The sequence below is a fragment of the Struthio camelus genome, chromosome 1 (assembly GCF_040807025.1).
Source record: "Struthio camelus isolate bStrCam1 chromosome 1, bStrCam1.hap1, whole genome shotgun sequence".
In the NCBI taxonomy this organism is placed as follows: domain Eukaryota; kingdom Metazoa; phylum Chordata; class Aves; order Struthioniformes; family Struthionidae; genus Struthio; species Struthio camelus.
This window is the reverse complement of record NC_090942.1, coordinates 51,117,130-51,131,311: the sequence shown is the minus strand read 5'-3', so window position 1 is coordinate 51,131,311 and position 14,182 is coordinate 51,117,130. Positions and strand designations below refer to the sequence as shown.

The 14,182-nt window shown below is 42.1% G+C and overlaps 1 protein-coding gene across 5 annotated transcripts in view; it reads left to right on the top strand.

Moving 5' to 3' along the window:
- The first annotated feature begins 2,025 nt into the window (after positions 1-2,025).
- Positions 2,026-14,182, top strand: part of EEA1 (early endosome antigen 1) — a 73,085-nt gene continuing 60,928 nt past the window's right edge. For 2 of the 5 annotated variants that reach the window (XM_009674602.2, XM_068937255.1), the window contains exons 1-2: positions 3,276-3,329; positions 11,811-11,903. Coding sequence is in view for 2 of the 5 variants with exons in the window: in XM_068937249.1 (XP_068793350.1) it covers positions 2,130-2,153; positions 11,811-11,903 (117 nt within the window). In the remaining 3 variants the exon portion in view is untranslated. Of the gene's footprint in view, positions 2,154-3,275; positions 3,330-11,810; positions 11,904-14,182 lie in introns of those variants that run through there. The other 3 variants (XM_068937249.1, XM_068937243.1, XM_068937260.1) reach the window with 3 other exon arrangements.

Sequence of the window (14,182 nt, the reverse complement as noted above, 5' to 3'; positions counted from 1 at the left end):
GCTGAGATCCATTAGAGTCCTTCCTCTACAAGGGGAAATTAATAGGGCCCCTCTCTTCTTCCTGGCTACCTGTTTAATGAAATTTCTAGAAGCTTAGTATCTTTGAGCATTATCTGGCTTTGTCATATTTGATTGAACTTGGCCAATGGGTACAGCGATTACTGAGGGAATGACAGGTGGACAGGCAGACAGATGCATATGCTTACACAAACATCCGCAGAAGGAAAGGATCACGCATTTCCTTGCAAAACTCATCCAAGAAAATCCTCCTCTGATGTAAGATTATTCCATTAGGGTCCTCAAGTTTCTACCACCTTCCTCTGAGCCCTCACAAATGGCTAGCTAGGGAGATCAGATATGTATTGCAGAGATGGGCTGCTTATGCCCTCTGGTTTGGCGTATTCAGTGCTCCAGCAGTTCATCTTCTAGGCTATCAGTTGCTCCTGTTGAAAGTACCTAGTAATACTACTCATACCTAGTAAAGGGTATGAGGTATTAAAATTTGCAGTCATTTAGATTAGATTTAGAGTTAATGTCTAGAGCATGCCTAGATATCCAAGTAACTGTCTTTTAGTGTATTCTAGGACAAAAAAAAAATCATTACCAGTATTAAAAATGCTTAATGATATTGTGTGTCTCGTCAGCAGAACTCAGACCTCTGAAAACAGGGAACTAATTCCTCACGCGGTCTTCATGTCCGCTACGCATCGGCATGCCGGTAAGTGTACACAGTCTCACGCTGCTGCTGTACGGTACTGAGCACCCAGACACGCTCTGTCCTGTGGCCAAGCACTTACTCTTTCCCGCAGAAAGAGCACACCTGCTAGACCGTACTTCCCTCTCGCTCATATTTACAATTCCCTTCCAGCCTGGATGTGCCCAGCGCTGTAGTGTTCTTCGCACGTTGTTCGTCCCCTGTGCCCAACGCAGAAGCCAACCTGACTACTGCCACGCAGCGCAGCACTTTTTAAAGCTCGTTCGCAGGATGAGCACAGAAATGAAAACAATCCAGAGGACGTGGCCTCAGAGGTGACCGCGCAGCGGCTGAAGCTATTGCTAACTACGTGTACGCTCTTAACCTGCCCCGGGTGTGGGGTAACGACTGGCATAAAACGTGCTGGGATTTATAGCTGGAGTAATCTGAGTACAAACACATAATGTTACTGTGCCTCAACTAATAAGCCAGAAAGTTTTAAGCTGCTGGATCCTTGTTGTCATGTGCTTGTACTTCATGCTAAGTCTGTGGATTTTAGAGTGCTCAGAAATGCCAACCTTTAAGTGCAAACATGCTTTCGATCTTTACAGTGCAACCGGCACTCTACTCCAGTATTTGTTACGCTCAGCATACTTAGCCATTGAACAGGCTTATTATTTACTTAAGGCCCTTTGCCTTGCATTCAGCACGTAAAAGCTGTAGCTCCAGAGAAGGGTTTTGTTTTGTGTTGGCTGACACATCCCAGAGTCCACTGCTATTCTGGCGGCTCTCCTGCCCGAAGTCCTGTAGGGGCTTTGGTCTCAGCACCAGGAGATACAGACTCTTTCTTGGCAGAACTGTTCTTTTTTGGCTGTCCTTTGTTTGAAGGGGTGTGTGTGTGCGTGTGTGTGTTGGGGGACCAGCTGAGCTGCAGATTGAGGTCCGTCTCACAGAGGTTAGCGTAGAGCAGCAGAACTGGCAATATCTATCTAGGGAGAAACATAAATGAGATTTATCCCGTATAATTACGGGAGGGGGGGAAAAAAGAAGTTAAGAGCCAAATATTCCTTTCTGCCACTGTATAGACGGACCTGACGCCGGCTCCACGGGGCGGCCCTTCCCGCCGAGGGCTCCCGCCAGCCCCTGGACCCAGGCCCCCGCGCTGTAACTCGGGGGGCGGGCAGGGCCAGCGGGGCCGCAGCCGCGCTCCCGGCCCGCGCGTCTCCGCCGCCACTGCAGCCCTCCTCCCCCCGCCCCACCCGCGGACCGCCCGCGGCGGGGCGGGGCGGAGCTCGCCGCTGCCCCGCCCCTGGCCCCGCCCCTGGCCCCGCCCCTGGCGGCTGTCACGGGGCGAGCGGGCCGCGCCGGGCTCCGGCGGGGCGGGGGCGGCGCTGCCTGGGGCCCCCGCGCCTTCCCCTCGGCCGCGGCCGCCACCATGTTCAGGAGGATTTTGCAGCGGGTAAGCGAGCGGCGGCGGCGGCGCAGCAGGGAGGCGCCTCCGCTTCCTGATGGCCGGCGGGGGCCGGGCCCCTCCCGGCGGAGCGCAGCGGGCAGGAAGGAGCCGGCGGGGTCGCCGGGCCCGGCCCGCGGCGGAGCAGGGGCGGCGGCGGCGGCGGGGGTGGGGGGCTGTGGCGGCGGGCGGCGGCCCCGGAGCCGGGCGGGGCGGGAGGCGGCGTGGGCCCACGGCCGGGCCGGGCCCGCCCTGCGGGGCGGCGGTGGCGGCGGGCGGGCCCGAGGCCTGCGGGCCGGTACCGGCCCGTGTGTCCGCCTGGCCGGGCGGGCGGCGCCCTCCCCGAAGGGCGGCTTTAGCTTGTGGGGAAAAAAGCAGGGTTTGGTTTGGTTTTTCCTTCCCCCCCCCCCCCCCCCCACGCGTGCCTTGCCTTTGGCGGGGCGGCGCAGCCGCGGCAGGTGCTTGCGCTTCGGAGAGGTGCGAGGCAGAGCCACGTCTGGGGCGCCCCGGCCGCCCTGGGCCTTGCCCGGAGGCCGCTGGCCGGCGAGGGCTGCCGCTCTCCTGCCTTTTAGGAACTGGCTTTTCCAGAAGCTCCAGCTCGTTTAAAGAGCCAAGGCGTGACACTTGCTTACGACACCCTTCTCGCCTTGCCAAAATCCCCGCTTCTCTAGGCGGTGGTGTCGCTCGCCTCACCGCGTGCTCGTGGCACCGTCCCCCCGCCCAGGGGATGTCGATGGAGGGGAGCCCGGGGCAGGGAGGAAGGCCGGCCTTCATCCCCCCTGCTCAGCTGGAGGGTGAAGCAGAAAAGAGTCGAGTCACTCAGCTGGTTGAAAGGCTGCGCTCCGGTTCCTGCCCCGCAAGGAAGCGGTGCCGGCGTCGTGCCGGACGCGCTCCCGCATAAATGGGGCAAACGGCCCGCTTCGGTGTTTGTTTCAAAACAAACTGTCTACCTAGCACTTGGGTGAAAGAGTTCTGCAGTGTTTCTAATACCGGCACACTTTCCTTATCTGCCCTGTACTGAAGAGTTGCTACAATGATGAGAGTATGTTGCCTTTTTTTTTTTTTTTTTTTTTTAGAGGGGCAGGAAGCATGCAAATACAAAGCTTTGCTTTTTTTTTTTTTTAATTGTAGAACGGCTAATACACCGTGTTGCAAGATGTTTTTCAGTCCTGGATCCTAAATAAAGTATGTCCTTGGTGTATTTAGAAGTTAGTGTCTACAGGGGAAAACTTCCTTCCTGAATTTTGATGGGAAGACATTAACAAGCAGGGAAATTTTCTCAGTACTGATCTAATTAAATATTGTCAACATTTAACTGGGTGTTTATTGATATTGAGAAATAACAGGCCTTCAAGGGAAGCTTATATGAGGCAGGAAAATGCTTATGGGACAGTGCCAAAGGAAATTTGGCCCTAAATATAAATCAGCTAAACATTTTCTGTAAAAATCTAAACTCAATGTAAAAGTTCCACATTCTAGAAACAGCCATTTTCACTGACAATTTTAAACAAACAATTATTTCCCAGTGGTTCTTGAAACTTAAAATTACACACTTGCAGCAGAGCTAATTGCTAGCAAAGGTGAAGCAGATTTCTTAGTGCTCAAGTAGAGGGAAACAGCAAATAATAGGGAAAGGGCAAGATTCCTAAAGCTGTTAGACATCTATCTTCTAACTGGTGCAAATAACAGTATTTTTAAAAATCCATCTCTTACAAAAGCGTAATGCCCCTTGATAGAAGTAGTGAGTGCATGGGCAAGCTCATATGTACCTTTTCCCCTTATAATCTGCGGTTGACAAACTATGGAAAAGACTTCCAATGTGCTTTGGTGTTAAGTGGCCTGTAGCTCCCTATCTAATTTATAGGAATACATGCAAAGTGTTAAGATCTTTCATATCTCTGAAGCAATAATTACAAAGCCTAGGAACCACCTCCTGTTTTTTCTCTGTGTGTCATTAACACAACTGGTATATAATACATGGGGAAAAATACCTTACTGTCACTGAGACATATTTTCTTATGTATATATTTGGTTTACTTTTCATTGTGAGCATTATTTGATGACATGTAATGTCTTCCTTTCTAGCCTGATGGCTAGTCATTACTGATGGTATAACTAGAATCCAGAAAGTATGTAACAAACGTGAAATCTTTATGACGTTCAACTTCCTGTAACTCAGAGAGCGAGCCATCAAGCTGGAAAGGAGGAAGATGAAAGATGTGATACTGTTTGTTATTTAGATCTCTTATTCTTGAACTTTTAAAACATCAGACGTTCCTTTTTTTTTAGTACTCTTTCTACTTACTAGTGACCTTTTTATTTCAGCCACAGTTGTAGTTTTTGTTTTGAAAAGTGTCTTCTCCATGGCTTTGTATGGTCTACTGTCAAAATAGAAAGTATTATATACCTGCTACTGCTCAACATTGCTCGTTTAGTTTTTGAAGTCAGTGTCTCCATGCCATCTTCCAGTAGGACCTCATTTTAGGCCCTTTCTCTACAAACTTTGTCTAAGCTCTACTTATGTTTTTAATGCAACATCCTCAAAGATCCATCTGTATGTTTGCACCATAAAAATCTCTTGTTCAGCCTCTTATCCCTTTTCAGTTTTATGCCTTGTTCTTCATCTGGTCTAGGAAAAGGTAGTCTTTCCCACAGTAGATCTCTGAAGAATATCTCAGAGAGACAATTTTCCTATCCAGAGATTTTGTTTTTTACCAACGTTACATATATGCATTCCTTAAAGAGCTACCCTTTCTTTATTGCATCAAACTCTGAAGGCCTTTTATGGCCTAAATTCTCCCTCTCAGCTGTTTGTTTTCTAGTGAGACAGTGACTGTTGCCTCTGGTCTGTTAAAGCAGCATCCTTTACCTACTTCTTAAATTTGCAAGATAGCAAAACTTGAAAAAAAAAATAGCATTTTTGGTATGAAGGAGGCACATTTGTTTTCAGTCACTGGAAGACTAATTACTTTGACCTTCCTCAGAGCCTTTCTCTCATCTCTCCTGTTTTGTAGACATCCCAATGAAAGACACACCTGTTGGACCAGCATGACTACTGTTTGGACTAGTTTTGGTCTTAATTCTTTGCGTTTAACAGCCTGTCTATAACTATTAGTTGTTGTGCTGAATTTAGATGGTAAGATCCTATTATTCTGTGTTTTTTAGCAATGGTTCGTATAACTGGTTTCTAGATGAAAATTGAGTTTTGCAGGTATTTCTGTAGCTTAAATAGTACAGTAGTATTTTTTTTCTTACTGCCAGCTCAGAAACTGAGACAAAATATATACTCATCTGGATCATGTTGCATCTCATAATTTGCCTATATTTTTCCTTTTACCTTTACAATTACAGGGCTTGCTAGAGAGCATGTTTATTTGAGTGGATGCTGAACCCCAGGTCAGCGTTTTTGCCATCCCTGTAGAGTCAAAGGAAGCAGATGTGACTCTTCATGGCCACAAGATTTGCTTGTGTGGAATTGATTGCATGATGTGAAAGAAAGATGTTTATATTCTTGAAGTCAGGAGTCCTTTCATTTTAAGGAGTCATAAAATAGCCATCACACTTTGAAAGAAATAAATTTTATTTCTGTTCTGCATCACACTACTTTTTCTAGCATACATGTTAATTACTTTAAGTAACAATGTTACCTGGTATACTTACTTAGGTTTAAAATGTTTTGAGAGCTTAGAATCTTATACTGAGGCCTTGAAAATATGTTACCTATGAAACATTGGCTTGAAGTGTGAAATATCTTTTATCTGAAAGATACTGAACTGAAAACTGATTCTGTTCTCAGAAAGTTTCAGAAGTTGAAGAAGAAAATTATTCTAAATACATCTGGACTATATAGTCTTTAAAGAATGCACAAGAACAAAAGAAAAGGATGAAAAATGCCCTGAAAGTTATTTGATAGTAAGAGCTTTGGCTTTTCTACCTTTTTATTCTTGCATCTTGTTTGTTGCCTAGGAACTTAGTACGTTTGGACAATAGTATCTTTATGCAGTACTAAAATCTCTGCTGGGAAAGCTGTGTAAATCCATATTTGTAACACAAATTCCAAGGCTTACTTATTTTTCAAAGGTTTAATATATTCTGATTTTAAAACTGATGTAAATGGACTGAGTGTAGCTATAGACAGATAAATGACTTTGCAAAAATGACACTGTAGAGGTCCATGTTTATACTCTTTTGTTTCACTATATTGGCTCAATTCATTCATTATATAATTTTTCTGTTCCTCTTCAGGAAACAGCTGCAGTTGTTGTCTTGTTTCTTGTTGTTAATGATATTTCTTTATTATTTTAGCTTACAGTTTTGGCACCACACACAGAGGAACACTGTGAAAGCTTAGTATATTATTTCTACCACTGTAGTGCTAATAGAAATGTATGCTTTTCAGCAAAGTAAACACATTAAGTCAGACGCCTAGGAAACTGATACACTGGGTGAGATAATAATTTTGCATAATCAGTCTTCCAACACCACATATGCATTTCAGGTTCAAATGTTAATTATATAAAAGTACATTTACAAAAGCCTGTGTGAAAAGTCACTTTTTGTATGTGATTCATAAGTATACTCCCCTGTATAGTCCAGGTATTTATTTAACAGAGTATAGCTAAGGCAACTGAAAATGAAAAGCATCATTCCTGACCTTTCCTTAGTTCACAAAATCTGGGCCACGTTCATTGTTGTTCGATGTGTTATAATTATGATTTTTATAGAACATGGTAAAACAATGGTCTGGGAACCTAGCTTAAAAATACCTTTTAAAAAAAAAAGAAAAAGCACCCAGCCTCCCATTTGACTGATGAAAGATATTTATATAAGATTACAGCTTTAAAAGAGAAGTAAATTGCATTTATGATTCCAGTTTCCATAACACACTTCTGAATTTGTATTAATTTTTTCTTGATAGTTTGTACTACTTTAGGTATAGATGTTATGGTGCATTTCTCCTGATCTTGAAAGGCATTTAGTGACCTCTCTCCTTCCCAGCTTTCTTCCCTGTGCGTGCCACCCAACAGAAAATGCCACCTCCTTATAGTGAACTTTCTATATCTAACTTGAAACTGTGCTTTCTATTCTAAAGTGAGCACTTTGTTTTTTGAAAGATTAAAAAGATGTTACCAGGTACTGTTTAATAATTCCTGTCTTATATTTACATATTACCCATAGTAAGACATGCCATGTAATGCATTTTAGTGTGATTATAGCATGTCTGAAGTGTTTCATAAAGAAAATACTTTAATCGACCACATAGTAATAACACTATACATTAATATAACACCTTTCATCCTGAAGGTTGTAATAATCTACAGTTTGTAGTGCTAAAACTAGCAGAGCTTAATATGTACGTCTCATTTTGAAGTGCAGTAAACTCTGGGGTGAAATGTGATAGCTAGTTAACAATGCACAGTTATGTGTATAAGAAGTTAAGGTATAAAGTGAAGAAAATATTGTTCTTTGTTAATTGCTGTGGAAGATCCTTGGTTTTGGGATTAAATAATTCACTATATTGAAAGCATACTTTCAGGGGTTACGAAAGTGGCATCTACCAGCCATTTTTCTTTCTGCCTGTCTAAATAGACTGCTGGACCATCCCTTTTTGTCATTGTCTAGACTATTAATTTTTGTTCAGTTTCTCTCTTCTGCTCTCACATCTTTCTGGCTAAATACGTGAAGGAGCGTTCTTCAGTTTTTGGAACTGAAACATGGAACTAAAGGCTTCCCTTCATTGTACAGGATTAAAGTAGTACATATCCATTAATCCTGACAAATTCCTCATTGCAGAAGAATTCCACTTCTATTTGTGGACTGTAGATACTGGGACAGATAGGGGCCTATATTCTGAGATTTCCCGGAACATAACTGTCTCCACTAAAACCTTTTCATCATGCTCAGACTTTAGAAGTCTCTTTAAAAATTCCTTTCAATAAGAAATGCGTTCTTACATCTTGAAATTTCAGCAGCCTTATCGGAGAAAGCTTTGATACCTGACTTCTTTCTGTTCCCTTATGTAGACATATGTCTATATATATCTTCTTTGGATTCTTTGTTCTTGCACAAAATGGATTCACAAATAGGTCTAATCTCTCTAGGCAGTTTGACCGTAATTTATGGATTGCATGAAAAGGTACTTTTGAACTATGTAAACTGAAGAAACCTATTTGTAACATTAGATGCAGTTTTCTAAATTTTTATTGGCTCTGTCTTATTGGGAAGCATGGCTACACCTCACAGATTTTGATATTATTCTTCCTACTGGCTATTCATGCAATCCATCTCTTCATTAATGAAGCTGCCAAACTTGCATTTCAGAGCTCTTCCATTGTGTGTTTCTGCTGGGTAGCATGTAAGAGATTGCAGAATTGTTCAGGCTGGAAGGGACCTCAGGAGATCCCTAGTCTAACCTCTGCTCAAAGTGGGATCAGTGATGAGGTCAGACCAGGCTGCTCAAGGCTTCACCCAGTTCGTTCTTGAAACCTTCAAGGATGGAAATTGCACAGCCTCTCTGAGTGACCTCCTTCTGGGGGGAGGGAAAAAACTTTACCTTGCATCAAGTAGGAACCTCTCTTGTTTCAATTTGTCTCTGTTGTCTCTTGACCTCCCCCCGTGCACTGCTGTGAAGAGCTCAGCTCCCTCTCCTTGTAGGCCATGGGGGGGTTGCTGTTACATTCCCCCTGAAGCTCCGGTCCGAACCAGCCCTGGTCCCTCAGCCTCTCAGGACTCGCAGGGCAGGTGCCTCAGCCCCTGACCATGTCGGTGGCCCTTTGCTGAATTTGCTCCAGTTTATTGATGTCTTTCCTGTACTGGGCGTGGAGCGGGCAGGGAGCTGGCAAAACTGGCCACAGTATCTAGGTGTGATCTTACCAGTGCTGAGTGGGCGGGAATAACAACTTCCCTTGATCTCCTAGCTGTGCTCCTGCTAGTACAGCCCAAGATGCTGTTGGTTTTTCTTGCTGCCAGGGCATGCTGCTGGCTCATGTTTGGCTTGATGTCAAACGTGACATCCAGGTCCTCCTCAGCGGAGCCATTCCCCAGCCAGTCAGTCCCCTGCCTGTCCAGTTACAAGGTGTTCCTCCTTCCCAGGTGCAGGGCTTTATATTTGCCCTTATTGAATTTCATAAAGTTTTTGTTGGTCCATTTCTCCAGCCTGTCAAGGTCTCTCTGCATGGCAGCCCTGCCCTTAAGCATGTCAACTGGTTGCCCCAATTTGGCATCTTCTCTGAACTTCAGGAGCGTGTGCTTTGACTTCTCCTCCAGGTCACTGAAAGATACTAAACAGGAGAGTCCCAGAATAGACCCTGTGGTACCTTACTTGTCACTGGTATCCAGATAGAGTACAACCCATTAACCGCTGCCTACTAAGCCCCACCATCCAAATGGTTCTTTTGCCCATCTGATTGTCCACCCATCCAGACCATAACACCCTAACTTGGATACAAGAATTGCAGGAGCCAGTCGAAAGCCTTGCTAAATTCAAGGTAAATGACATCCACTGCTCTCCCTTCATCCACAAATCCAGTCATTTTATCCTAGGAGGCAATGAAGTTAGTCAACTGTGATCTACTGTTGTTAAATCCATGCTGTCACCACCTTCTTCACGTACCCAGAACCATATTCCAAAAACATTCGCTCCATGATTTCCTCAGGGACTGAAGTGAGGCTGACCAGCCTTTAGTTTCCTGGATCATCCTTTTGACCTTTTCTGAAGATGGGTATAACATTTGTATTTCTCCAGTTATTGGGAATATAGGCCACCCAGATCTCCACAACATTTCCAAGATGGTAGAGAGCAGCCATGCAGTGATATTGGCCAGCTCTCTCTGCATCCTTGGATGTAGCCCATCTGGTCCAGTGAGCCAACTTGTAGCTGTGTAGAGGAGGCAGTAAGTGATAGCTTAACCAAGCAACTGTAGAGAGTTAAGAAGTAGTAATGCCTTCACTTTGACATGCTTTGCTCGTATTCTTTACTTGTGCCTTTTCAGCCTCTTATAATATTGACTTGGAGAGCTTGTATCATCTTACCTATTGCTTTTGTATGTTGTACTAGAAGAAAACTATATTGTATTGTTTTCTTCAGAAACATGAAAAAGACAAAATTTAAGCAGCTAAAATAAAAAGATGCCGGAGTAGGAAAACCACCACATGCTGATCACTCAAGTGATGACCCCAGGGAAGGCTTGGGATAAGAAAAGATTTTCCCCTCACACTTACTGTTACCAACCCTGATAGCTTGCTTCTCTCACCCCATTCATCACCCTTTGGTTAGTCTTCAAAGCCTCTTTAAAATTGAGTGGTATCTCACTCGGAATTCAGTCCCTAATTGGTAAACCTGCTCTTTTTATTACATTTTTTTTTTATTTTTTGATTAATTAGAAAAGGCTGTAGTCATCATGACAGTTGGAAAGAGAAAACTTTTTACAAAACACAACAGAAAAATATACTTTAATTATGGAAAAGCTTACATGTTGCAGACGTTTTATAAAAGGCCCTCTACTTACTTGGCAGTACTATCCCAATATCTGGGAAAAAAAAAAAAAGGAATTTATTCAGGAATGAAAATTCTAAAATAAGTAAGATTTTGGAAACACCAAGTTTTGCAAACTAAAATTGTTTGTTAACTTCTGTTCTTCCATCTATAGATTTAGAATTCTCTATCTTTAATCCTCCATATTAAGTCCTTTATAACATGACAAAGATTTTCAGATAGGATAAAATACTACAGTAACATTACTTCATCCCATTTTTAATTGTCAACATGGATTTGGATAATGAGCTTTTATTTTTTTATATAATGTAGGAGTGCGTATCAGTATTTGAGGTACTAATGTTTGCCTTAAGAATACTAACATTTTTGGCATCAGTCAAGCAGTAGAGTTTTGGAGAGGAGTAAGAGAAGGAAAAGTGAACTTTTTGATTAAAAGGTTAAATTAAATAAGGATCATAAACTGGGATCCATCCATCCAGTTTTGAATCAAGTAGTATTTCAAATTTATTTGCTAATTTTCTCCAAATACATAGTTTCAAATCAATACTATTGTTTTTATTTCAAACATATTCATAGGAATTTACTTTTATAGATTATCTTACTGATTAACATGGTTAAACTTAATCACAGTCTTCATACTTCAGTGTTTAAATCACAGCCCTAGTGTACCTGCTTAGTTGCTTATTATATCAGGAAGGTCCCATTCTTTAATTTTCTTTCAAATCTTTAAATGCTTGTTCAGATTGCAAACAAGTTATCAAGAAAGTAGTACGATAATATCAATTTACTGCCTCTGAAAGCATTTAGATTGTAATTTGTAGTGTTTTCCTATTGGATAGAGAGACCTAATTTAACGTTAAAGTGAGTGATAGAATGGCCGAGTTTAGCTTAATCCTTTGTTTTCTGTTGAATTTTAATTAGAGGAAGTGAGCTGAAATCCTGGTCTTTGCTTCTGATATCTGCTTATTGTTTGATATGTTGAGTCTTGGATGTAAGCTGTAGTTGAAGTGTTGTAGTGACGACTGCAAAATTGTGTGTCAACTTCTATTACTGCTGTGGAGGGAAAAAACTTTCATATTTTAGGTAATATAAGAGAGGTGTTTGCACAGGCTAGATAGTATGCTTTATTAAATACAGTCTGCATGCATTCATTTTTCCCCTCTGTCTTTTAGACTCCAGGCAGAGTTGGGTCTCAGAGCTCTGATTCGGATTCATCTGCCACACCAGGAAATGCTGTGGACGTGAACAACGAAGGCTCCTCTGAGGTACCGTACGCCAGTATATGGGACTAGAGTCTTAAACCCTGGGAGCTGTTTCTCTGTTCTAATAAACTGTTGGGAACTCCTTTGGATAATCTACCCCTGCCCCCCAAAATCATATGAAATAAATACTCAGAAGTGCTATCTTCCAATAAGAGTGTTTTAAAAATAAAGTGAAGGTAGGCCATATAAATGCATAGCTTTTATTTAGATGTATCTATTTAAGTAGTCACAAACAATCCTTCCTGTAATTATAGAGATGAATTTGAGACAAAACCTTAGTGTTCCTCATTAATAAATCTTATACGAGAGTTTAATAAATCTTATATGAGAGTTTCAGCATAACATTTTCACAATTGTAGACCCTTAAACCTTGCTTCTGTTAAGCCGTGATGTACATTGGAAACCTCCTTCTCAACCTAAAACATAGAATGTGCTGGTTTTTATTCTGTATCTGTGTCTAATCTACCACATTTAAATCACATCTGTTTTTTTATCTGCTGTATACTTTAACAAAACAACTTGTGTTGCTGATTTTCTTGCATCAATCCCATATTACAATGTCTTTGGATTTACAGTGTTGTCAAATATTAACTTTGAAAAATGCAGACTGACTTTACTGGCTGTCGAAGCAATTTGGTGCTAATGTAGCCTGATTACCTAGCTTGCAAATGTTTCAAGCTTAACATACAAATGCAGTGCAAGGTTAATTACTGCTATTACAACATTAAAGTGCCCTTTCTTACACTGAATGAAATATACGATGGTTCAGATACCCATACGTCTGTTAAAAATCATAAGAGAACTTTTTGCTATGCTGTTTAAAATCATAATTGCCTTCCCTCTGTGCATCTACTAATTTCTTAGTTGTTGAAGCCTTAATACAGTCAGTATAATCAGACATTCCTTAATTTCTTGCCACATCACCCGTGTCACATGTTCGTAAGTCAAAATCTGTGCGTTGTATGCATATTTACGCTGTCCCTGAAGCAAACAAACAATTCTTAAGTTGCAGAGTAAAATCTCAGTACTTTCCTAGTTAGTCAGTGCGTAAGACTATGCAACGAGATAACTGCTTCTTTCCAAAGTTTGGCTAAAACTACATGATCCTATTAACATGGTGATAATATCACTGATTGCACAGCGGTGTCACAAGGTACATCAATACTAATGTAGTATTATTTTCTTGACATAGGAAGAACTTGTGAAGTGTTGGTCTGTCTGCAGTGTTATACTCTTAGTTTTTCTTGCTCAGTTGGAACTCGAACCAAAGGCTCATGTGTCACTTTTGGTTGTAACATGTTAAAAAATATCTTTTAGTTGTCAGTAATTCTACCAGCTGTCTCACTGGTTGCAAGTCAGATGTTTTCTTTAGAATATAATCTTCAAAATCTGTTTGAAAATGAGTTCTGAAGCTGATAATGATTTCTTATTCTCCAGAGGTTCATACACTACAGCATGTAGCTCGAGCCTCTCTGTTGATCTTCCTTTTCCTCTGCAGCTGGCCTGAGATGTTCTCTTTCTGAGAACTATCTCTCCCAAAGCACAGTAGCCAGCCTCTGCAGAGAGTTTGCTTTCCATTATATGGCTGTGGTCCCACCTGGTTCTCCAGCATTACATAAAATCAGGATTGCAGTTGACTTGTTTTCATTCCAGGCCAGTTTGTGACTAGATTTTCCAGTTTGTATTGCTGTTAAGATTCAAATGGAGAAAAGTTAATAGATCTGTGCAGATTCTCATATCTTCTGCCTCCTTCAGGCCTGATTAAAATCAGTCCTGATATCTGAGAATTGTAGTATAGAACAAAAGGAGGAGGAAGACTGGTTTAATTAAAACTTTAAGTTGTTTCTTACTCAAGGAGAGAAGGAAATCCTATTTTTTAAGTCCCTTCTGTGGCAATGTCAGCATTGCAGATCATGCACGGACCTGAACCTATAATCAAGTCTAGATACCTCTCTTATTCACTGCACAATCTGACCCAGAGAAAAAGTTTGAGTCTATCTTACCTTCGTAGCCCCAGTGCAACTCCTTCTGCAGCACTGAGGTGCCGAATAATCCATGTTTGCAATGAGTCTAGCAGTATGTATTCTGTTTATGCTTTCATTAGTGCCATGTAGCTGCATTGGTTAGACAAGTTGGTCACGGATAGCCTGTTTAGAAGGGGCCTTAGCATGTCCCATGAGGGCAGACAGGGTTGTATGCAGTCTGTTCGGTGTGCCTCTGCAGTGGTCTGCCAAGTAGCTGCAGGCATCCCACAACCACCAGCATGGACAGAGTCCCAGAGC